The sequence below is a fragment of the Elephas maximus genome, chromosome 18 (assembly GCF_024166365.1).
Source record: "Elephas maximus indicus isolate mEleMax1 chromosome 18, mEleMax1 primary haplotype, whole genome shotgun sequence".
Classification (NCBI taxonomy): domain Eukaryota; kingdom Metazoa; phylum Chordata; class Mammalia; order Proboscidea; family Elephantidae; genus Elephas; species Elephas maximus.
In genome coordinates, this window is record NC_064836.1 from 8996360 (window position 1) to 9022405 (window position 26046).

A 26046-nucleotide genomic window follows, 5' to 3' on the forward strand; every position below is an offset into this window, starting at 1 on the left:
ATAGCATTATTAGTAGTAACAAAAAAACATACACATCTTAACTGTCCATTAACAGGGATTTGGTAAATAAATTACGGTATACATATTGGAACGCTATGCTGATATAAAAAAAAATGATCAGAAGGCCCTTTATTAAATGATACAGAAGGACTGTTAAGAGAAAAAAACAAAGTAAAGAACAGTATGTACAGTCTATCATTTGCATTAGAAAATGTTATATGTGTATATACTGAAGAAACATAAACAAAAAACAAAAAACAAATGGGGGGAAAGACTAAAGCCTGGGTGGGTAAGGCAATTTCACTTTTCATTTACAGCTTTTTGCATAGCTTGAATTTTCTTTATTTTTTTTTTACCATGAACACATACTATATTTATAATAAAATATTATTTTAAATTGAAACATTTAATGTTGGGGGGCTTCCAGTACTGTATACACTTCTGTACTGTTGGTTTTTTTTTTTTAATATGTATTCCTAAACAAGAAAATTAATTTTTTCTAAGTCAGTACTGCTTTTAAAAAATAAAGATTAAGGCTGTCTTGATTTTCAAATACAATTCAGGTACCTATAACTTGGGAACAATAAAATAATACTTGAAACTACAAAGCCATTGTACTGTCAAAGTCTGAATGATCATTTTAATATTATTCATTCTATGACATTAAAAAAACTCAAAATAATCATGACTACCTGGCTTTGAATCCTGGCTCCACCCTGACCCTGTGTAAGATAATTAATGGCTTTATGCTTTCATTTTTTTCCCCTTTGTAAATGGGAATTATAGTACAGGTACTCTCCGACTCCCTTCTGATGCCCCTGTTTTAAGTTGATTCTGATGTAAGTCGAATACCTCACTTTTTTTTTTTTTTCAGTATTACTGCCTTTTATTATCGGTGTCTTTAAAAATCCAATCGTCGTCTTTCAGAAAAAAAGGACAGTTTTAAGTGCAGTTCATCATAACTCAAAAAGTTGGTCGGGGACTGCCTGTTCTGGTGATGCAGTGAATAAAGAGCTCAGCTGCTAACCCAAAGGTCGGTGGTTTGAAACCACCAGCCACTCCAATGGGAAAAAGATATGGCACTCTGCTTCTGTAAAGATCACAGCCTTGGAAACCCTATAGGGGCAGTTCTACTTTGCCCTATAGGGTCGCTATGAGTCAGAATCAACTCAATGGCAATGGGTTTTTAATGGATTTACCTCATAAGACAGTAAGAGTATTAATGAGGTAAAGTATATATACTTAGGGGAGTACAACACAGTCTTAGCCAATGTTTCAATTATGAAACCTAGACAACACACACATACACACACACACACATACCTGCACACGCTCTTTGTGTCTTCCAAACACCCCCACCCACTTTCCTTAATAATGTCACCAAGCATCTCTGTAGATGGCCTTCTCTCGGCCATTAGAAATACATTCCTTCAGCAACTCTTCTCACTCAAGCTTCCTGAAAGAGCAGTCTAGTCCTGCTGTCTCCGTTCCTCCTCACTCTCACGCCCAGTCTTCACTTCTCTCACCTCGCTGCAACTACTCTCCATCAGGTCGTCAGTGCCTCCCCAGCTGTCAAGTTCAACAGCTAGTTATTAGGCTCCATTTCACTTTTTTTTTTTTTAATTAACTTTTATTAAGCTTCAAGTGAACGTTTACAAATCCAATCAGTCTGTCACATATAAGTTTACATACATCTCACTCCCTACTCCCACTTGCTCTCCCCCTCTTGAGTCAGCCCTTTCAGTCTCTCCTTTCGTGACAATTTTGCCGGCTTCTCTCTCTCTCTATCCTCCCATCCCCCCTCCAGACAAGAGTTCCCAACACAATCTCCAGTGTCCACCTGATATAATTAGCTCACTCTTCATCAGCGTCTCTCTCCCACGCGCTGACCAGTCCCTTTCATGTCTGATGAGTTGTCTTCGGGGATGGTTCCTGTCCTGTGCCAACAGAAGGTCTGGGGACCATGGCCGCCGGGATTTCTCTAGTCTCAGTCAGACCATTAAGTTTGGTCTTTTTATGAGAATTTGGGGTCTGTATCCCACTGATCTCCTGCTCCCTCAGGGGTCCTCTGTTGTGCTCCCTGTCAGGGCAGTCATCGATTGTGGCCGGGCACCAACTAGTTCTTCTGGTCTCAGGATGATGTAGGTCTCTGGTTCTTGTGGCCCTTTCTGTCTCTTGGGCTCTTAGTTGTCGTGTGGCCTTAATGTTCTTCATTTTCCTTTGCTCCAGGTGGGTTGAGACCAATTGCTGCATCTTAGATGGCCGCTTGTTAGCATTTAAGACCCCAGACGCCACATTTCAAAGTGGGATGCAGAATGATTTCATAATAGAATTATTTTGCCAATTGACTTAGAAGTCCCTGCAAACCATGTTCCCCAGACCCCCGCCCTTGCTCCGCTGACCTTTGCAGCATTCATTTTATCCCGGAAACTTCTTTGCTTTTGGTCCAGTCCAATTGAGCTGACCTTCCATGTATTGAGTGTTGTCTTTCCCTTCACCTAAAGCATTTCTTATCTACTGATTAATCAATAAAAAACCCTCTCCCACCTTCCCTCCCTCCCGCTCCCTCCCTCCCCCCCTCGTAACCACCAAAGTATGTGTTCTTCTCAGGTTTACTATTACTCAAGATCTTATAATAGTGGTCTTATACAATATTTGTCCTTTTGCCTCTGACTGATTTCGCTCAGCATAATGCCTTCCAGGTTCCTCCATGTTATGAAATGTTTCAGAGATTCGTCACTGTTCTTTATCGATGCGTAGTATTCCATTGTGTGAATGTACCACAATTTATTTACCCATTCATCCGTTGATGGACACCTTGGTTGCTTCCAACTTTTTGCTATTGTAAACAGAGCTGCAATAAACATGGGTGTGCATATATCTGTTTGTATGAAGGCTCTTGTATCTCTACGGTGTATTCCCAGGAGTGGGATTTCTGGGTTGTATGGTAGTTCTATTTCTAACTGTTTAAGATAACGCCAGATAGATTTCCAAAGTGCTTGTACCATTTTACATTCCCACCAGCAGTGTATGAGAGTTCCAATCTCTCCGCAGCCTCTCCAACATTTATTATTTTGTGTTTTTTGGATTAATGCCAGCCTTGCTGGTGTGAGATGGAATCTCATCGTAGTTTTAATCTGCATTTCTCTAATGGCTAATGATCGAGAGCATTTTCTCATGTATCTGTTGGCTGCCTGAATATCGTCTTTAGTGAAATGTGTGTTCATATCCTTTGCCCACTTTTTGATTGGTTTGTTTGTCTTTTTGTGGTTGAGTTTTGACAGAATCATGTAGATTTTAGAGATCAGGCGCTGGTCGGAGATGTCATAGCTGAAAATTCTTTCCCAGTCTATAGGTGGTCTTTTTACTCTTTTGGTGAAGTCTTTAGATGAGCATAGGTGTTTGATTTTTAGGAGCTCCCAGTTATCGGGTTTCTCTTCATCATTTTTGGTAATGTTTTGTATTCTGTTTATGCCTTGTATTAGGGCTCCTAGGGTTGTCCCAATTTTTTCTTCCATGATCTTTATCGTTTTAGTCTTTATGTTTAGGTCTTTGATCCACTTGGAGTTAGTTTTTGTGCATGGTGTAAGGTATGGGTCCTGTTTCATTTTTTTGCAAATGAATATCCAGTTATGCCAGCACCATTTCTTAAAAAGGCTTTCTTTTCCCCAATTAATTGACACTGGTCCTTTGTCAAATATCAGCTGCTCATACGTGGATGGATCTATGTCTGGGTTCTCAATTCTGTTCCATTGGTCTATGTGCCTGTTGTTGTACCAGTACCAGGCTGTTTTGACTACTGTGGCTGTATAATAGGTTCTGAAATCAGGTAAGGTGAGGCCTCCCACTTTCTTCTTCTTTTTCAGTAGTGCTTTGCTTATCCGGGGCTTCTTTCCCTTCCATATGAAATTGGTGATTTGTTTCTCTATCCCCTTAAAATATGACATTGGAATTTGGATCGGAAGTGCATTAAATGTATAGATGGCTTTTGGTAGAATAGACATTTTTACTATGTTAAGTCTTCCTATCCATGAGCAAGGTATGTTTTTCCACTTAAGTATATCCTTTCGAATTTCTTGTAGTAGAGCTTTGTAGTTTTCTTTCTATAGGTCTTTTACATCCTTGGTAAGATTTATTCCTAAGTATCTTATCTTCTTGGGGGCTACTGTGAATGGTATTGATTTGGTTATTTCCTCTTCGGTGTTCTTTTTGTTGATGTAGAGGAATCCAAGTGATTTTTGTATGTTTATTTTATAACCTGAGACTCTGCCAAACTCTTCTATTAGTTTCAGTAGTTTTCTGGAGGATTCCTTAGGGTTTTCTGTGTATATAATCATGTCATCTGCAAATAGTGATAACTTTACTTCTTCCTTGCCAATCCGGATACCTTTTATTTCTTTGTCTAGCCTAATTGCCCTGGCTAGGACTTCCAGCACAATGTAGAATAAGAGCGGTGATAAAGGGCATCCTTGTCTGGTTCCCGTTCTCAAGGGAAATGCTTTCAGGTTCTCTCCATTTAGAGTGATATTGGCTGTTGGCTTTGCATAGATGCCCTTTATTATGTTGAGGAATTTTCCTTTAATTCCTATTTTGGTAAGAGTTTTTATCATGAATGGGTGTTGGACTTTGTCAAATGCCTTTTCTGCATCAATTGATAAGATCATGTGGTTTTTGTCTTTTGTTTTATTTATGTGATGGATTACATTAATGGTTTTTCTGATATTAAACCAGCCTTGCATACCTGGTATAAATCCCACTTGATCAGGGTGAATTATTTTTTGGATGTGTTGTTGGATTCTATTGGCTAGAATTTTGTTGAGGATTTTTGCATCTATGTTCATGAGGGATATAGGTCTATAATTTTCTTTTTTTGTAATGTCTTTACCTGGTTTTGGTATCAGGGAGATGGTGGCTTCAAAGAATGAGTTGGGTAGTATTCCGTCATTTTCTATGCTTTGGAATACCTTCAGAAGTAGTGGTGTTAACTCTTCTCTGAAAGTTTGGTAGAACTCTGCAGTGAAGCCGTCCGGGCCAGGGCTTTTTTTTGTTGGGAGTTTTTTGATTACCGTTTCAATCTCTTTTTTTGTTATGGGTCTATTTAGTTGTTCTACTTCTGAATGTGTTAGTTTAGGTAGGTAGTGTTTTTCCAGGAATTCATCCATTTCTTCTAGGTTTTCAAATTTGTTAGAGTACAATTTTTCATAATAATCTGAAATGATTCTTTTAATTTCATTTGGTTCTGTTGTGATGTGGTCCTTCTCGTTTCTTATTCGGATTGTTTCCTTTCCTGTATTTCTTTAGTCAGTCTAGCCAATGGTTTATGAATTTTGTTAATTTTTTCAAAGAACCAGCTTTTGGCCTTGTTAATTCTTTCAATTGTTTTTCTGTTCTCTAATTCATTTAGTTCAGCTCTAATTTTTATTATTTGTTTTCTTCTGGTGCCTGATGTGTTCTTTTGTTGCTCAGTTTCTATTTGTTCAAGTTGTAGGGACAGTTCTCTGATTTTGGCTCTTTCTTCTTTTTGTATGTGTGCATTTATCGATATAAATTGGCCTCTGAGCACTGCTTTTGCTGTGTCCCAGAGGTTTTGATAGGAAGTATTTTCATTCTCGTTGCTTTCTAAGAATTTCCTTATGCCCTGCTTAATGTCTTCTATAACCCAGTCTTTTTTCAGGAGGGTATTGTTCATTTTCCAAGTATTTGATTTCTTTTCCCTAGTTTTTCTGTTATTGATCTCTAGTTTTATTGCCTTGTGGTCTGAGAAGATGCTTTGTAATATTTCGATGTTTTGGACTCTGCAAAGGTTTGTTTTATGACCTAATATGTGGTCTATTCTAGAGAATGTTCCATGTGCGCTAGAAAAAAAAAGTATATTTTGCAGCAGTTGGGTGGAGAGTTCTGTATAAGTCAATGAGGTCAAGTTGGTTGATTATTGTAATTAGATCTTCCGTATCTCTATTGAGCTTCTTACTGGATGTCCTGTCCTTCTCCGAAAGTGGTGTGTTGAAGTCTCCTACTATAATTGTGGAGGTATCTATCTCACTTTTCAATTCTGTTAAAATTTGATTTATGTATCTTGCAGCCCTGTCATTGGGTGCATAAATATTTAATACGGTTATGTCTTCCTGATCAATTGTCCCTTTTATCATTATATAGTGTCCTTCCTTATCCTTTGTGGTGGATTTATGTCTAAAGTCTATTTTGTCAGAAATTAATATTGCTACTCCTCTTCTTTTTTGCTTATTGTTTGCTTGATATATTTTTTCCCATCCTTTGAGTTTTAGTTTGTTTGTGTCTCTAAGTCTAAGGTGTGTCTCTTGTAGGCAGCATATAGATGGATCGTGTTTCTTTATCCAGTCTGTGACTCTCTGTCTCTTTATTGGTGCATTTAGTCCATTTACATTCAGCGTAATTATAGATAAATAAGTTTTTAGTGCTGTCATTTTGATGCCTTTTTTATGTGTGTTGTTGACAATTTCATTTTTCCACATACTTTTTTGTGCTGAGGCGTTTTTCTTAGTAAATTGTGAGATCCTCATTTTCATAGTGTTTGACTTTATGTTAGTTGAGTCGTTACGTTTTTCTTGGCTATTATCTTGAGTTATAGAGTTGTTATACCTTTTTGTGGTTACCTTATTATTTACCCCTATTTTTCTAAGTAAAAACCTAACTTGTATTGTTCTATATCGCCTTGTATCACTCTCCATACAGCAGTTCAATGCCTCCTGTATTTAGTCCCTCTTTTTGATTATTGTGATCTTTTACCTATTGACTTCCATGATTCCCTGTTATGTGTATTGTTTTTTTAATTAATCTTAATTTGTTTGTTTTTGTGATTTCCCTATTTGAGTTGATATCAGGACGTTCTGTTTTGTGACCTTGTGTTGTGCTGATATCTGATATTACTGGTTCTCTGACCAAACAATATCCTTTAGTATTTCTTGTAGCTTTGGTTTGGTTTTTGCAAATTCTCTAAACTTGTGCTTATCTGTAAATATCTTAATTTCGCCTTCATATTTCAGAGAGAGTTTTGCTGGATATATGATCCTTGGCTGGCAGTTTTTCTCCTTCAGTGTTCTGTATATGTCGTCCCATTCCCTTCTTGCCTGCATGGTTTCTGCTGAGTAGTCTGAACTTATTCTTATTGATTCTCCCTTGAAGGAAACCTTTCTTTTCTCCCTGGCTGCTTTTAAAATTTTCTGTTTATCTTTGGTTTTGGTGAGTTTGATGATAATATGTCTTGCTGTTCTTCTTTTTGTATCAATCTTAAATGGGGTTCGATGAGCATCTTGGATAGATATCCTTTCGTCTTTCATGATGTCAGGGAAGTTTTCTGTCAGGAGATCTTCAACTATTTTCTCTGTGTTTTCTGTCCCCCCTCCCTGTTCTGGGACTCCAATCACCCGCAGGTTATCCTTCTTGATAGAGTCCCACATGATTCTTAGGGTTTCTTCATTTTTTTAATTCTTTTATCTGATTTTTTTTCAGCTATGTTGGTGTTGATTCCCTGGTCCTCCAGATGTCCCAGTCTGCATTCTAATTGCTCGAGTCTGCTCCTCTGACTTCCTATTGCGTTGTCTAATTCTGTAATTTTATTGTTAATCTTTTGGATTTCTACATGCTGTCTCTCTATGGATTCTTGCAACTTATTAATTTTTCCAGTATGTTCTTGAATAATCTTTTTGAGTTCTTCGACAGTTTTATCGGTGTGTTCCTTGGCTTTTTCTGCAGTTTGCCTTATTTCATTTGTGATGTCTTGAAGCATTCTGTAAATTAGTTTTTTATATTCTGTATCTGATAATTCCAGGATTGTATCTTCATTTGGGAAAGATTTTGATTCTTTTGTTTGGGGGCTTGGAGAAGCTGTCATGGTCTGCTTCTTTAAGAGGTTTGATATGGATTGTTGTCTCCGAGCCATCTCTGGGAAACTAGTTTTTCCAGAAAATCCGCTGAAAAAAAAATGCAGTCAGATCCCTATCAGAGTTCTCCCTCTGGCTCAGGCTATTCGGATGTTAATGAAGCCTCCTGGGGAGGGTGGGGGAGGGAACAGAGCGATAGGAGAGTAGCACCTCAGAATATAGCCAGAGTTGCTTGTCTTGCTTGGAATGACTATTATATCTGAGATTCCCGTGGGGCGCGTCGCCTATGTGTGCTGGCTGTGTGGAGATTGCCCCCGGGGGGTCTGGCCTGCTGGAGTCACGGTCAGATCCTCCGCTTCCAGCCCCATGCCCAGCGTCAAGGCTCCCCTACTGGGACGGTGCACTCTCGACTCCAAAATCAGTCGCTGCCTCCCGGGGACTTCTCGTCCCTCCAGCCGTGTTGCCGTGCTGCCTCCGTGAACCAGTTGGGCCGCCTCCCGGGGTTAGTTCAGGTGGGTGGAGCAGCTCCCCGTGCTTGTGCCGTGACCAAGTGTCCCGGCTGGGACGCTGTGCTCCCCGCTCCAATACCAGTCGCTGCCTCCTGGGGACTTCTCCTACCGGCGTCCCACGCCGCCCGCGCGACCCAACTGGGCCCCCTCCCAGGGTTAGTTCAGGGGGGTGGAGCAGCTCTCCGTGTTTATGCCATACCTGCATCCAGTCCAAATCCCGGCGGGATGGTTCCCTGGCTGGGACGCTGCTCTCCCCGTTCCAAGACCAGTCACTGCCTCCCGGGGACTTCTCCTACCGGCTGCGTCCCACGCCGCCTGCGGAACCGGCTGGTCCCCCTCCCGGGGTTAGTTCAGGGGGGTGGAGCAGCTCTCTGTGCTTGTGCCGTACCTGACTGGTATGCTGGCTCCAGGCTCTGAAAACAATCGCTGCTTCCCCGTATTAGTTCGTTCTCCGTCTCTAAATCTGTGTTTGTTGTTCAGGGTTCGTAGATTGTTATGTATGTGATCGATTCACTTGTTTTTCCGTGTCTTTGTTGTAAGAGAGATCCGAGGTAGCGTCTGCCTACTCCACCATCTTGGCTCCACCTCCTCCATTTCACCTTTTTAAAAATCTTTTTAAATATATGATTTCCTTTTTTTCTAATAACAAATAATATGCTCCCTGTATAAAACTTGGTAAATAACAGATAAGTATAAAAAAAAAAAAATTTTTTTTTTTTTAATAAAGAACTAAGCTTATATATTGTCCCACACTGCAGACATCACCACAGCCTCCCCTTACTTCCAATCTCTCCTAAATATGTTTGGACATGTCACTCCACACCCATCCCATACTCCCTTCTCTTCAGGCAGCCAGACGGATCCTTCTAGACCACAAATCAGAGCTTGCCATTCCTCTGCTTAAACCTTCCAGGGGCTGTCCATCACACTTAGAATAAAATCCAACTCCTAATCATGGCTTAAATGTCCTACAAGTCCTCGTCCTTGCCCACCTCTGACTTCATCTCGTACCGCTCTCGGTCCTCACTCTCCATGACCCCGAATGCCTCGTGCTCATTCCCACGTTAGTGACTACGCAGTGCTTATTCTGTCTGAAAGTGTTCCCTCCAGATGGATCTACGCATGGCTTGCTCCGTCTCAATCACATCTCAGCCTGAAAGGCACCTCCTCAGAAAGCCCTCCCCTGACTACCAACCTAAGGTAACCCCCCAGGTGTCTGCCACATTACCTTATGTACATTTGTCACAGCTCCATGAGACACAGTGGTTATCTGCCTCACTTTCCATTGTATCCCCAGAACTAGGAACAGTGTCTAGCACATAAAAAGACCTAAAAATGTATTTGATAAACAAATGCACATTCACTAATTCTAAGCACTTAACAAGTACCTAACCACAGGTCAGGCACTTTGTTAGTCAGTGTGTCCCAAACCTCCCTGAAGATAAGAATCACTGGGAATGAGTCTAAAGGACTCCTGGGCCCCAACTCAGACCTAACCAAACAAACAAAAAACCCCACTGCTGGTGAGCGGATGCCCAGACATTGACTCATAGCAACCCTATAGGACAGAGTAGAACTGCCCCATAGGGTTTCCAAGGCTGTAAATCTTTAGGGAAGCAGACTGTCACATCTTTCTCCCAGGTTGTGGCTGGCAGTTTCGAACTGCTGGCCTTTCAGTTAGCAGCCGAGTGCTTACTCACTGAGCCACCAGAGCTCCTAATTCAGACCTACTAAATTAAAATATCCAAGTAAAATGGCCGGTCATCTATCACAGTCACTGAGTACTCCAGGTGATTCTTATCAGTAGGGAAACTTGGAGAAAACACCATGCTTGATTCTAGGGATACAGCAGGGAACACAATATGAGAGAAATAATAAAGTCTGTAAAGAGTTCAACAGAGCAGAGAGGAAAGCGAGCCTGAGGTCTATGTGTGGAGGAAGGTTTCACAGAGTCACGGACAATAAAAGAATGAAGGGCAGGTGGCTGGGGTGGAAGAGCAAGCAAATGGCAGGTATGAGTGAAGACACAAAGGGTATCAGAGCAAGTTCTTCCAATTCCAAAGGAATTATCTTTTTTTTTCTTTCTTTTTCTCGACCATTCTTGTGGCCCACCCTCCTCCTTGAACCCTGTCTTCTCTCTTCTTCAGGGATGTAACTGGTTCCCAGCTCCTCTCTGGTCTCTCAGACTACTTCTGTTTACTGGCTCAATTTCAAACTCCAGGCTCTAGTCCTTGTCTCTCTCTTTCTGCCTATTTCTAAGCTTCCTGCCTTAGAGAAAGGGTAACTTCTCAGGGATTTTGATGCACATTTCCTATTATATACAGAATTATTTCCTCTTATGCAGCCATTGGAATCGCTGGTGGCATAGTGGTTAAGTGCTATGGCTGCTAACCAAGAGGTCTGCAGTTCAAATTCGCCAGGCGCTCCTTGGAAACTCTATGGGGCAGTTCTACTCTGTCCTACATGTACGCTATGAGTCGGAATCGACTCGACAGGCAATGGGTTTGGTTTTGGGTGAATGCAGCCGTTGCTCGCATGAAGTGCAACATGTCTAAAACCAAACTCAAATAGTACCAAGATCACACCCCTTGCCCAACTGCCCTTTTTTAAAATTAAAGACACAAGTATTCTTTAATTTATGGAGGCATCTGTAATGTGTTCCTTTCCTTCTCTCATACTCAGTCATCATGAGACTCATAAATTATTCCTTTACAGTGACTCTCAGATTTAACGCTTCTCCTTGACTCCAACTGCCTCCACCCTGCCCCTGACCCTTCTCACCTCTTGTCTGGATTGCTGGCTGCTCTGTCTCTGATTCTTTCTTCTTTAATTTCTCTTGCACAGAGCAGCAGAACAGCCTTCCTAAACCACCACTTTCAACATGCTACACCCCAACTCAATAATTTAGAAACCCTCATCGTCTCCCACATGAAACCCAGATTCCTCTGTCTCCCTTTCATGGCTCTCTATAATTTGACCCCACCCTCACTACTCAACCTTACTTCCTATTATTTCTCAAGAACTTCTCAGGAGGGCAAGTCTCTTTTCAGCCCTCACCACACACACACTCTGACTTTCCTTCTCTGCTTGCATTAGTCTCTTTACCTTGATAGACTCTAGTTTTCTAAATCCTTTCCCATCTTTCTGAGAAGCCGTTTTTTAAAGTGCCAGTAAATTTATTCCCTCATTTCTCCTCCCAACCTTGTTTTCCCTGAACAATTAGCATATCGTATACAGTCCTATTATTTTACTTACATCCTACACCAAGAAAAAAAAAAAAACATTGCCATCAAGTTGATTCTGACTCATAGCGGCCTTACAGGACAGAGTAGAATTGCCCCTTGCAGTTATACCAGTAGTCAGCAAACTATGGTTCCTGGGACAGATTTGGCCCTCTGCTTTTTTAAATAAAGTTTTTTTGGAACAGTTATACCTATTCATTATACACTATCTAGGGTTGTATTAAGTAGTTGCTACAGAGACCCTACGGCCCCAGAGCCTAACACATTTACTACCTGATTCAGAAAAAGTTTGCTGATCCCTGGTCTACATCACACATTCTAGTACTTTATCTCAGTACTGTATATATGATAATGTTCTCGCTTTTACTTCAAGTAGATGTGTCTTTTCTCTTCAACAAGATTTCTGCACCTTGTGATCTTGAATGGTGTTTAAAACTTCTCTGTGATGACAACCAAACTTATCTGGAATTGGTCAATCTGCATATAAATAGCACTTCTGCTATTTTGGTCAGAACCAATTGTGTTATTTACCAGCTCATTCCTGCTCTAGAACACAGACCTATATTCTTTAAACTCCGAGGAGCTAGAAGAGAGGCTGCACATGACAGGCACTCAGTACATGTTTGTTGAAAGAATATTTCTTTTGTACCGTAACAACGAGCACAGCACTGAGGTGATCTATGAAATCTTGTTAAATAAACAAAAATGTTGAAGAGATGTGAGGGTGACTGGGACCTAACTTTAAATTCTGTTTAACAATCATTTATCAGGTTCATGAGACAAGAACTTAAGAACATGGGCTTATCATCAAAGGGAAGCCCAATGATACTCAGATACAAGAAATCAGTTCCATCAAAAGGCCATGCTAGGAAAAAGTGATTTACCAGTACTTTTTATAGGACTGAATAATACTGTTTTACATTTATACAGGACTTTAAGTTTATAAGCCATTTTCAGTCATTATTTTATCCTTACCACAGCTCTGGAAGATTAAATGACTTGCCTAAGGTCTCACAGTAGGTAGAGTAAAGGCTCAAACCCCAGTCTTTCGGGTCTGGTTACCATGTTCTTACCACCCCTTTGGTATCTGACTGCTACTTACTGGGGCCCCAGAAGGCAGGCCAGGTTGCTGTCATTGGTGAGCACCTGGCACCCCACCTTTCCAATCACTGCAGGTAAGCCAGCCTCTGCTATGATCCTGCTTGTGGGACAAGTGTGCAGGAGATGTGCCCTGCAGGCAGGAATGGCACAGGCTCAGTGTGGGCTCGCGTATGGTTTTGTGCTCTGATGCTTGTTCACATGGTGGACTATCATGAAATAGTAACACACCTCATCTTATGAAGCAAAATGAAGACATAAAAGCTATTAAGTTGTGTGTGTAACAATCAAAACTACAGATGAATATATATTTTCACAAAAAAAAGAAATAATAAAGGCCATCCAATTTACTTACTTCTAAGCATCAAATCTTCAAAATTCCTATCATTGAGAATACAGTATCCACTGAATTTGTGTCTTCTGTCAATAAGGAAAAGACTGCTAAAGTTTAATTTTAGTGCACTATACCTCTAAGTTTATACCTTAGTCTGGAGCCCTGGTGGCACAGTGGTTTAAGAACTCAGCAGCTAACACAAAACGTCGGCAGCTCGAATCCACCAGCCAATCCCTGGAGACCCTATGGGGCAGTTCCACCCTGTCCTAGAGGGTCACGATGAGTCGGAATCAACTCGATAGCAACGGGTTTCTACGGTTTTATACCTTAGTTTAAGCTGCAGTGTTGGACAGAACCAGCTTAAGAACTATTGCTGCATTTTTTTTTTTAATTTTTTTTCCTTTAGGAGAGAAAAGCCTGAGTACACAATGAAATCATATAACTATTACATACTTTCTGTAAGTTATTTAAAATTATATACCAATGTTTTTCAAACACTACTTACTTCATCTACTACTACAATTTTCACGCTGCAGAGTTCTACAGCACTCTGTTTTATTATATCCAGAAGTCGCCCAGGGGTTGCTATGATAACCTGAATGAAAGAGAAGAAGTTAAAAAAAGCACAAATTAGTTAATAGTCACTCATTCATTTATTCTATATTTATCAAGTGGCTATTACTATGTACCAGATACTGTGTTAAGCACTTGGAATTCAATAATGAGTAAGACAAACATAGTCCCTTATCTCATGACTATATACACGTTTACAATAACAAGTGCGGTGCCAGAGATCACGTTTGTGTGGCCTGTGTAGCCATTGTCTTGTAACTCCCACCCAGATGATTGGGCAAGATTGTGTGATAGGGTAATTGTGGCCCACCAAAGGGACTGGTCATCCCACTGGGTCTGAAATGAGCCACCCCAGAGGCAGGGAAGGGAAGAGCTCACCATCACAAAGGAAGGAGAGACCAGCAAAAGAGCATCAAGGACACAGCGCAGTGGGCTTCCCAGCCCACGAAGGGATAAAGCTGAGTGCCTTTGGGCAGAGACTGAGGGCCAAGGAGAGGTATGCCTGCAAGCACGGCTGGAGAGAGGCTGTCCTGATGGAAGCACTGTATCCTGAGTGCTCCCAAGCCTGAACTGTAACCGTTACTTCCCTAAGAAACCCCATAATCGTGAGTATTGTCTGAGAGTTCTGTGTGGCCACTGCAATGAATTATCATACCCAGTAAAGAAGCAGAGTGCTAGTGGAGGGATGGTCAGAATTGGTAAAGGTGGTGCAGAGAGGAGGCTTGTCAGGCCTCCACCTCATGGAAGTCAGCCTCATCCTGCTGATGCTGGTTCCCCTTCCCCTTTATGTGGTTGGAGGCACTCAGACACCTCCCCCATGCCATTATTATATAAAGGGAAAGAAAAATAAACTCTCAAAAGTACAGTATGCAGTAAGAACCCATTCTGGAGGGACCTATCCAGCCCTAGAGGAGTCCTAGTGGCACAGTGGTTAAGCGCTCAGCTGCTAACCAAAAGGCTGGCAGTTCGAATCCACCAGCAACTCCACAGAGGACAGATGTGGTAGTCTGCTTCCATAAAGATTTCCAGTTTTGAAAACCCTATAGGACAGTTGTACTCTTCCCTGTTGGGTCACTATGAGTTGGAATCGACTTGAAGGCAACAAGTTTTGGTTTATCCAGCCCATAAGTGCTTGGCTACTTGCTGAATGGATGGTGGTTCTAACCTACCCTGCGGCACCTCAAAAGAAAGAAATGGAGATCTGCCTCTGAAAGGTCACAGCCTTCAAGGCTCTATGGAGCAGTTCTACTCTGACACACATGGGTTACCATGAGTTGGAGCTGATTTGACAGCAACTGATCTGGTTTTGGTTTTTATCCAGCCCCACCCAACACTTAAGCTAAAACCTAAAGGACTAACAGAAGTGAGGAGGGTGAGAGGTGGTCTAGACGGAGGGGAGGTTCCAAGGCTGCGGGATGAGTGAGGCATGTCTATAGTGAGGGAGGGGGAGGATGGCATGAAGCTCAAGAACTCAACAGGGACCAAAACAGGGCAGGTCTTGAAGGCAGTGTGTCCACTACCTAGCTCTGTGAACAAGTGCAAATTCCTTGTCCTCTTTGAGCCTGTTATTTCATTTTTAAATTAAGAGGTTGCTTTAAGCATTTCATGGTTTTATAAGTTATCAGTTGAAGTAGTGCTTAAACAGTAAGGGCTCTTTAGTCAAACAAAATAGGTAGGAAACTTAGCTCTAGCATTTAATAATGGTGTGAGTTTCTGTTCTCATATTCATATTAATTATTGTGAGGATTAAATGAGACAGCACCTGACACAAAGTAGAGTTATAAATGATCTGATAAATTCAATTGTACTCCACTTTTCAGATACACATTGAAAGGATGGGAGTATCACTGAAAATCACAAAATCTTAGAATTATGAGTATCTGGATCCACAAAACTGTAGGGTTCTGCTTAGGTCCTTCCAGCAATACCAGAAACATTGACAATAATTATTTATTGTGAATTGAGCTTACCCCTTCTATTCCCCTTTTCCTGGTCTGGAAGTTATAAATGTTTCCTTTTCTTTTTTTTCATTCTTTCAGTGTTTCTCCTCGAATTTTAACAAACATATAACTTAATAAAGTCTAAAGTTTATCAACATTTTTACTTTTTTCTTATGTAATCAAGGACAAATGCTTTAAGTCAACCACATCTCTTCTGCATTTGGATTTTCTCAACCACCCAAACTGTTCATTATCATTACCATTTTTTCAGTAAATGTTTGTTTACATTTGCCCACATGTTTACTATTCCCTTCGCTCCCCACTTTTTCTTCCATCCCATACCTTCCTTTCCGGAGTCATTGTCCTTCTTTGCAAATTCTTTCAGTTTAGAAGTTCCTTTAGGTGGCCCACTGGTCATAAACTCAGTTTTGTTTATATGAAAAGGTCTTTATTTAGCCCTTGCTGTTGAAAGACAGTTTTGCTGAGCAGACAGTTGTTTCAGAGAGGGTGCCTTTGAGGGAGCACACCCCGGTGTGGGAGGGGGAGTGGCAGCAGGGTAAGGAGGAAGTCTCCACAAAAAGGCGGCCCTGCACAGGCGGCCCTGCATCAGGTACTGGAGCCTGAGGGGGTGAGGAAGGTACATCAGGGGGAGGGGAGATGCCCCAGCTTGAAGTGGTGAAGTCCAGGGAGGAGGGTATCACTGTGAGGAAGAAGGCAGTAGTGATGTTGGGAGATTGGTTACATATACGGGGATTTATCAAATAAATAAAATATAAAGGATAACAACTGGTAGGTTTCTTACTGTCAGAGAAGGGAGTTACAAATATGGAAACAGAAAACCTAAAACAAATCTTGCTGGGTTGAATCAAAATTGGAAGTATCCATGTATACTTATGGTCTCCAATAAACACAGATAGAGAAATTCACACACATTCATCTATCCCCTACCTCCATCCACTGAGATGTCCTGGAAGCAGTGATAGTTCAAGAGCAATGAGTACACCTTGAGCCCAGACCTTGGTTTCTGAATATGATTCTCTACTAAAAAACACTAGTGCTCCTTGGAGAAAGGGATGATTCCAGGACTAGGGTAAGGAAACAACAAGATGAGCCTGAGAAGTAACAAACTAATCAAAGAATGATAAGGATATAATAAAAGGACACAGAAACCTACTTGAAGGGGCAACCACTGGTCAAATTAAAGACAGCGAAGTATCAAAATAAATGATAGTTAACAACTACAGCCTTTGGATAAGATAGGAAACCATGAGTCCATAGTGAGATAGATACATAGATTGATTGATAGATGAAAAACACAAGGAGAGAAAAAGAATGAGTTTGTTGAAGAACAAAAAAAAACTAACTACAAAGGAGGAAAAAACTTTAGTTACTTTGTAGATAACATCACCAATAAAGGGACAAATTGAAATTGAGTGTCATCTAAAAGGATGCAGTGAAAAGAACAAAGCATCTCTTCTGTGATATTCCTGTCAAAGATACATAACTTGACTCTAATCAACTGAGGTATGTTCTTCAAAGTAAGTATCATGTAATCTCAAAAGTGTCAGGACCATGGGAAAAGAAGAAAGACTGAGGAAGCCAAAAGAACTGCTCCAAATTGAAGGAGATCAAGGAGACATGACAGCTAAATACAAAGCACAATTCTGAACTGGATCTTTTGGCTATTAAAAAAAAGCTGATGGGGCAATTAGCAAAACCTGGGCGGGGTCAGAGGAGTAGATGATATCAATGTTAATTTCTAATGTATTTAGATGTATCAAGATTAATTTCCTGATTCTATAATTGTCTTGTGGTTATACAGGATAACGTCTTTGTAGGAATCACACACTGAAGTATACAGGGGTGATGGGCATCATGTCAGGAACTTATTTCAAAAGTCTCAGGGGGAAAATAAACTATGCTACACTTGTAACTTCTCTTTGAGACTGTTTAAGAAAAATTATCAAAACACTGTGCCCACTTGTCCATGTTACCTTCTAAATGTTACATTTTTTTTTTTAGCGACTACCACCAGTGCATTAACTTACTTTTTAACATCTCAGAAAAAGCTTTTCTGTAGTTTCTTGGTCATTTGTGTTTAATCAAAGAGTACCCTGAGAAGACAAGGTTAGTTGTTTAAAATCCGTTAGAATCTGTAGCTACTTATTCACGCATATCTGTTCTGTGCGATGACAATATATTCACTGCGGAGACTGATACGAGTCTGCGGTTAAAATCCATTACCCCAACTTCAGAGCTGATGTCCATCAAAAATATTTTTGTTTACTTTGAAAGTATGTACTGCTGAACTTATACTTTTTTTTTTTTACTAATAAAACCTGTTTAACCTTTATCTGTTTTATATATTGGAGGGCCACACTGAAAATCACTGATCCAATATCCCATTAACCATCAATCTGCAATTTCTTAAAATGATATTCTACATGTTTTAAATCTGTCAAATACATCTCACTTTATCCTCACAACATTCCTATAAGAAAGGCTGATATTCACCCACACAAGGTGTTGAGGGCAAGAATGTAAAGGCTACCTAAAATCACACTCAAAAGTCCCTCAAGAGAAAAAAAAATTAGTTCCTGTATCTCATACAGAACTTTTCAAAGGCATGCTACCAAACTGTGCTTACCTTAACACGCTGTCGCAACCGATAAAGCTGAGGGGGTAAGGGTAAGCCTCCTACGAGAAGCACTGTCTTCATGTGAGGCAGGCCACTCATCAGCTCTTTAGCTTGTCTCTCTATCTGAATGGCTAGCTCTCTTGTTGGTGTCAGGATAAGTGCAGATGGACTTCTGTCCTGCAAAGATATGACAAACAAGTCTAAAAGCACAAGGAATTAATTCCTGCTGATCTAAAAATGAAATCTCCACAGGGATTCCAGGAACATTTCCCTGTCATATATTCCCCTCAGCTCTACTGAATCTGAGTCCAGTTCTTATGGTTTTTGCTCACTACAGATTTTTTTCCTCAAAACCATTATAAATGAACCCATTTTTTACAGAACACAATGAAAGATCACAATTAGGGCAAGAAAGAGCCCTTGCTACGAGGCGTCCACATTAACCAACGTGGGAAAACAGGGGGTTTTCTCCGGGACCTCCTCTGAACAAAACACCCAGTAGGCGCCCTCAGACCTGGTTAACATGTGGCATTCCACCCTTCATTTTTCCTCAGCTCCCTGGTACATTCGCTTCTTTCCTGTACAGCTAATGTACGTAAACACCTCAGCCCCTGCCCTCTAACAGCTAACTTACATGAACACCTCAGCCCCTGCCCTCTAACAGCTAACTTACATACACACCTCAGCCCCTGCCCTCTAACAGCTAACTTACATACACACCTCAGCCCCTGCCCTCTAACAGCTAACTTACATACACACCTCAGCCCCTGCCCTCTAGCTGCATTTTGTTCCTCTGGTGTTACCTACGCTTTGACCATCTAGTGCTTTCTTTTACTTTTTCCTCACATTATTTTCTATTGCTCTTTAGTTTTTCCAAATTTTCCTCCTTTATTTTTCTTCTCTTTGTCCACATTTTTTTCATTCATTTCCCCCCTTGCCATACCTCACAAGGCCACCAAAAACCAAACAACCAAATGTGTTGCCGTAAAGTCCATTCTGACTCATAGCGACTCTAAGGGCCTAGCAAAACTGCCCAACAGGGTTTCCAAGGGGCAGCTGGTGGATTTGAACTGCTGACCTTTGGGTTAGCAGCTGTAGCTCGCTGTAGCTCTTAACCACTGTGCCACAAGGCCACCAGTACTTGGCAAATCATTACTCAAAATGTTTTTTAAACTAATTATTTGTAAAAAGTGCTTTATACACTGTAAGCTAACAGGTCAAGTATGACAGTATTTGAAGAACAAGCACAGATCACATTGAAAGGTGTATCTTGAAATTCCATAATAGCGTTCCAACTCTGATATAAATCAGTTAGTTTCTTCAAAACACAAAATTCAAGGAAGCTAAACTGAGACAAAAGTTGTACCTTATCTGGTCAGCTGGATCCTCCCCACCCCTGCCAAATCAAAAGCTTATTCCTTTAAGAGAAAATTTATTAAAAATATAACATTTTAGAAGGAAAACAATTTTTTCAGAACTTCAATAAACAGATCTCTGATTTAATATAATAAAAGAAAAATTCCCTAAGTTCTAAATATTTAGTCTTTGTATCCAATTTTAATATAGTTAAGAATGTTGTTGTTAGATGCTGTTGAGTTGATTTTGACTCACAGCAACCCCGCACGATAGCATACAACCGCCCCATAGGGCTTTCTAGGCTGTAATCTCTACAGAAGCCTAGGTCTTTCTGCTGCAGAGCAGCTGGGGGGTTCAAACTGCCAATCTTTGGGTTAACAGCCAAAAGCTTAACCATTAAGCCACCAGGGCTCCTTAGTCAAGGATGAAACATGGTACATTTCACTTGTTTCTGAGACTGATGCCCGTGAACTTTAACTTACCTCAAATAAAGCGCGAATGATAACTGGAAGAAGAAAGGCAGCCGTTTTTCCTGAGCCAGTATCAGCACTGGCCAGAATGTCTCTTCCCTGAAGTCCAACAGGAATCATCTGCATTTGGATGGGGGTTGGAACTTCATAGCCTGATTTCTTCAAGTTGTGACTCAAAGCCTCAGGGAAACCACAGTGTTCAAACTCAACAATGGGCCTGGTGACTTCTTGCCCTTGAACTACAATTCCTAGCTGCTGTTTAAGATGTTCGATCTGATCCTCCTGAAGGCTCAAAATAAAGGGGTGCTCTTTATAGACATAAAAAGCACTAAGTGGAGATTCTGCCTCCGAATCAGCTTTTTGTGGACTGCTGAGTTTTCCTTTCTCTTCCTGTTCCTTAACTTGTAGCAGGTGTTTTGCTTTACACTCCAAGCTACACACATCTTCATCTGTCTGATCACAGATATACTCACCATAACGACCACAGATAACACAGACCGGCTCCCCAGGTTCTGCCCAGCGCTGTGTTTTGGAAAATGATTTCACAGGCTCCTCAGAAAGATCACTGTCCTTTGTACCCTGCTCAGATCCTACCAAACAAACCTCAGCCACCTGGTCACCTGGATTGGGGGAGAGGCCTGATTCAGGGCTGGGCCTGTCCAGTGCTGAAGCTTCTTTTGTACCTAAAGCATCTGCAGCACCTGTGTCTTCATCCAGCTGAAGGTCTTCTGCTTGTGATCTACTTTTCTTAGCCACACAGCCTTTGCTGTCATCATTAGCATTCCTCTTGATTTTGAGAGACCTTGGAACAAACATCTTTCAATATTCTGTTGAGGAAATTATACAAAATTTATTTAACCCTCAGTAAAGTTCGTACCTTTTTTTTAAAGTTCGTACCTTACATAAAGTGCCACGTGATGACCCTAGAATCAGTCCAGCATCCCTGGACTTAGACTCAAAGGAATCGAGAAGACATCATGACACTGCTTACACCAAGCTTTTCTTCCATTCGCAATTTTCCTCCAAGAAAAAAACAGAGCAGTCTGCCACACATACCACTGGTGAAGCATTGCACACTCCCGTGCACAGAGTCTATTTCTAGTTTACTACTTTCACTTTGAAATGACAGAAACTCTGGAATACATTCTTCTACTATATTTTTACAAAAGAAGATGGGAGGCGATACTTCACAATTGTTGTTGTTAGGTGCTGTGAAGTCAGTTCTCATAGCAACCCTATATACAAGAGAATGAAACACTTCCCCATTCTGAGCCATCCTCACAATCGTTATGTTTGAGCCCACTGTTGCAGCCACTATGTCAATCCATCTCACTGAGGGTCTTCCAATTAGAATCTTGAAAACTGAAGTCACAGAAGCCATAGAGAAAAATACTATTTTTATATAATAATAATAAATAATAATAAAAACCCAACACATACATAATGCTTATTATGTGTCAAGCAGTGCTTAGTACTTTACATATTGTTGTTTGTCTTAGTCGATTCAACTGACAACCATGTAAATTAGGTTAATACCAAAAAATAAAAAACAAAACCCACTGCCATCAATCAAGTCAATTCTGACTCATAGTAGCCCTGTGTAGAACTGCTCCATAGGGTTTCCAAGGCAAGCAAACTACCACCTTTCTCCAGCAGCGTGGCCGGTGGGTTTGCACCACCAACTTTCGGTTTACAGCCCAGTGCTTAACTCTTGTCTCACCGAAGTACCCTAAATTAGGTTAACCAAACCAAACCCCAAACTTCAAGAGGATTTCGATTCATAGTGACCCTATAGGACAGTAGAACTCCCCTATAGGACAGAGTAGAACTGCCCCACAGGGTTTCCAAGGAGCTGCCGGTGGATTTGAACTACCCGCCTTCTGGTTAGCAGCACAGCTCTTAACCACTGCACCACCAGGGTTCCAAAATTAGGTTAGTACTACCTAATCTATACTCACAAATATTTTAGGCTCATTCTACACATTAGGAAATTAAGCCTCAGAGAGATTAAGTCACTTGTCCAAGCTCACACAATTCTTAAATGTTAGAACTCTGGTACTCTGGCTCCGAACTCTCAACCATAATAACTATACCTATTTACCACAAAAAATATGTTTTTGCAAAAGGATAGTGGTTGATATAAAGAATTTCAATCTAATTTTTAGACTATCAAATAAACTAATTTTTTTTTCCAAAAAAAATTTCTTAGGATAAATTGCCAGAGCCCACTTTCCAGGAAAATTCCAACAAAAGTGCAAACGAGGATCTAGAATTACTAGTCTCCGATAATGTCAGGGGTAGCGTAGGGAAGGGGGTGGCCCTATGTGGGCGGGGAAGAGCTTGGAACGCGAAGTCCCCAAATGGCGAAACGGAACCGCTCCAGCAGAGCCAACAGGGCAGGCGGGCGACGCACCCTTCCGCGGTTGCCAACACCCCCTCGCGCGCTCCCGGACCCCGCCTCGGGCGTCGCCCCACACCCCTAAAGCGCGAACACGTCACGGCGCTGCTAGGAGACGGTGAGGGGGTGCCGGGTTCCCGACCGAGGACCGGGATGGGGAGCTGGGGGAGGGGGAACATATACTGCAGCGGCGGCCTAGCGCCCGGATCCCGGAGCACGGGGAGCGGGACCGGAAGGAGGCCCGAGCTGTCGGGGCCCGCGGCAAGCTCACCCGCGCGGACCTGGGGCCGCATCCGCTTGTGCTCGGAAACGGCTCCTTCTTCGAGGCGCTGGGCCGGGCTTCCTGCCGACACGCCCGGACGGGCTCGTCTAGACTGCTGCCTGGGCGGGGCTGTACGGAGCGCTGGATCCACTTCTCCGGGTTTTGGGAAGGGGCCGCGACGGGCCTTTTGCGCGGCGAGGGAGGTGGAGCCACCGCGGGAGGCGGAGTTTGGCTGGGGGCGGGCCTCGGGGGCAGGGAGGCAGGCAGGCAGGAGGGGCGGGCCTCCGGGGCAGGGAGGCAGGCAGGCAGGAGGGGCGGGCCTCGGGGCAGGGAGGCAGGCAGGCAGGAGAGGCGGGCCTCCGGGGCAGGGAGGCAGGCAGGCAGGAGGGGCGGGCCTCGGGGTCAGGGAGGCAGGCAGGCAGGAGGGGCGGGCCTCCGGGGCAGGGAGGCAGGCAGGCAGGAGGGGCGGGCCTCGGGGCAGGGAGGCAGGCAGGCAGGAGAGGCGGGCCTCCGGGGCAGGGAGGCAGGCAGGCAGGAGGGGCGGGCCTCGGGGCAGGGAGGCAGGCAGGCAGGAGGGGCGGGCCTCGGGGGCAGGGAGGCAGGCAGGCAGGAGGGGCGGGCCTCGGGGGCAGGGAGGCAGGCAGGCAGGAGGGGCGGGCCTCGGGGGCAGGGAGGCAGGCAGGCAGGAGGGGCGGGCCTCGGGGCAGGGAGGCAGGCAGGCAGGAGGGGCGGGCCTCGGGGCAGGGAGGCAGGCAGGCAGGAGGGGCGGGCCTCGGGGGCAGGGAGGCAGGCAGGCAGGAGGGGCGGGCCTCGGGGGCAGGGAGGCAGGCAGGCAGGAGGGGCGGGCCTCGGGGTCAGGGAGGCAGGCAGGCAGGAGGGGCGGGCCTCCGGGGCAGGGAGGCAGGCAGGCAGGAGGGGCGGGCCTCGAGGCAGGCAGGCAGGCAGGAGAGGGCGGGCCTCGGGGCAGGGAGGCAGGCAGGCAGAAGGGGCGGGTGGAGGGGCAGGGAGGCAGGCAGGAGAGGGCGGGCCTCGGGGCAGGGAGGCAGGCAGGCAGAAGGGGCGGGTGGAGGGGCGGGGAGGCAGGCAGGAGGGGGCAGGCAGGCAGGCAGGCAGGCGGGCGGAGGGGCGGGGAGGCAGGCAGGAGGGGCGGGCGGAGGGGCGGGGAGGCAGGCAGGAGGGGCGGGCCTCGGGGCAGGCAGGCGGGCAGGGCAGGCCTAGGGGGCAGGCAGGCAGGGCAGGCCTAGGGGGCAGGCAGGCAGGCAGGCAGGCAGGAGGGGCGGGCGGAGGGGCGGGGAGGCAGGCAGGAGGGGCGGGTCGAGGGGCCGGCAGGCGGGCAGGGCAGGCCTAGGGGGCAGGCAGGCAGGGCAGGCCTAGGGGGCAGGCAGGCAGGCAGGCAGCAGGGGCGGGCGGAGGGGCGGGGAGGCAGGCAGGAGGGGCGGGCGGAGGGGCGGGGAGGCAGGCAGGAGGGGCGGGCGGAGGGGCAGGCAGGCAGGCAGGGCAGGCCTAGGGGGCAGGCAGGCAGGGCAGGCCTAGGGGGCAGGCAGGCAGGCAGGCAGGAGGGGCGGGCGGAGGGGCGGGGAGGCAGGCAGGAGGGGCGGGCCTCGGGGCAGGCAGGCGGGCAGGGCAGGCCTAGGGGGCAGGCAGGCAGGGCAGGCCTAGGGGGCAGGCAGGCAGGCAGGCAGGAGGGGCGGGCGGAGGGGCGGGGAGGCAGGCAGGAGGGGCGGGCCGAGGGAAGCTCCGCGCCTTTTCCACACCCCGCTGCCCGCCCCTGGCGGCCGGCAATGCTTGAATTCCCCTGCTCCGCTTCGTTTTAAAGCCCGCCTCTGGCTGGGCTCGGCGCGCTGCGTGTTGAAGGGCAGGTCTGGAGCTCCTGTTGGAAGATTTTACGGAACCGTGGGCTGGGCCCGAGAAAGCGTCAGAGCGCCCGGAAAGGAGGAGGTGGCGCGGAGACCTGGCACACTTAGTGGGAAGTGTGAGGGAAGGAGGGAGGGCGGCGGCCCTAGGGCAGGGAAACCCTAGTCTGCTTTTACTGGGAGTGTAAGTCATCCCCCAAGCACCAGAAAGAAAACTCAGGTCACGGCTGGTGCCGTCTGTGGGTTGCCGTTTCTCTGCTTCGCCACGTGCCCGTAGCAGCTGGTAGCCGAGAAGTGAGGACGCGGTCACAGAAGGCAGAGGGAGAGGAAGAAGGAAAGCGGGGGTTGATGTCCTGAGAAATACCTGATTTTTATTGTTGTTGTTTCATCGGAAGTGTTTCACTCAGTGTAATATTTAATGAATACAAAGTATATATTTAACAAATACCTACGTCTTAAAGCACAATGAAACAAGAAATTTGTGAATCCACCACGTTGCCAGTATTCTACCGCTTGCTCCTTACCCGCTACGCTATCCTGAATTTTATCCTTCCCTTGCTATTTTTAGTAGTTTTATCATATTTGGATACAACCTTAAACAATTTGTTTTGTTTTTCTTGCTTTTGAGGTTTTATAAAAATACAATACATTCTCTCAAGGTGTAGCCTTCTGGGATTTGCTTTTATCACTCAACATTTGCCTCTTGATTCGTTACGTGTTGTTAAGCGTAGCATTAAAACATTTATTTTCACTGATTCTATATTGAGTGACTGTAGCTCATATGGAGCCCTGGTGGCATAGTGGCTAAGAGCTCAGCTGCTAACCAAAAAGTCGGTAGTTCAAATCCACCAGCTGCTCCTTGGAAACCCTATGGGGCAGTTCTACTCTGCCTTATAGGGTCACTATGAGTCTGAACCCACTCGAGGGCACCCAACAACAACAGCCTAGATTGTATATAGTAGTTTATCCATTTTTCCGGTGGACATGAGTTATCTCGTTTTTTGTTATTATCAGAGGCAGATTTACCATGAGTCTAACGGAGTTCAGGGCCCCTCACTCACAGGAACTCCTTCTATAGCCCTAAAAGAGGAGCGCTGGCAATGTGTTCACATGGTCATATGTTTTTGTAAAATCTGCAAAAGTAAGGTATTTAAAGCACAGTGGATTAGGACTACTTTCTCTTTGCACTCCAACCTCCCCTTCTTCAACTCTTCCCCTCTCCTTGGGCAGTGTTGAATAACTGCAGGCATTTTAGGAATAAGCAAAGGTGGAATTGAGTAAGAGATACTTTTACCTGGGTTCAATGGAGGGTATTTATGTGTGTTCTTGTTAGCCTATTGCTATTCCATTCAGAGTAAGAAGTTGGAGGGATAGATGCCCTATCAGGATATGAATGTGTCCTACTGTGCCCAGCTCCAGAAGTATGTGGATGGTAGAGAAGAAATATGGTTTGAAAATGGAGAACCAGAAGGTAGTCTGTAGAAAATTCTATCAGTCATCAGATGTGTAAAACT

General features: G+C 44.1%; 1 protein-coding gene across 2 annotated transcripts in view; it reads right to left on the reverse strand.

Moving 5' to 3' along the window:
- Positions 1 to 22895, reverse strand: part of DDX59 (DEAD-box helicase 59) — a 38285-nt gene extending 15390 nt beyond the window's left edge. The window contains exons 1-4 of one of the 2 annotated variants that reach the window (XM_049858410.1): positions 22699 to 22895; positions 20032 to 20846; positions 18203 to 18370; positions 13548 to 13637 (exon numbers count right to left, since the gene is read on the reverse strand). In XM_049858410.1, the coding sequence (XP_049714367.1) occupies positions 13548 to 13637; positions 18203 to 18370; positions 20032 to 20835 (1062 nt within the window). In that variant the 5' untranslated portion in view covers positions 20836 to 20846; positions 22699 to 22895. Of the gene's footprint in view, positions 1 to 13547; positions 13638 to 18202; positions 18371 to 20031; positions 20847 to 22688 lie in introns of both variants that reach the window. The other variant, XM_049858409.1, reaches the window with a different exon arrangement.
- Positions 22896 to 26046: the final 3151 nt, after the last annotated feature.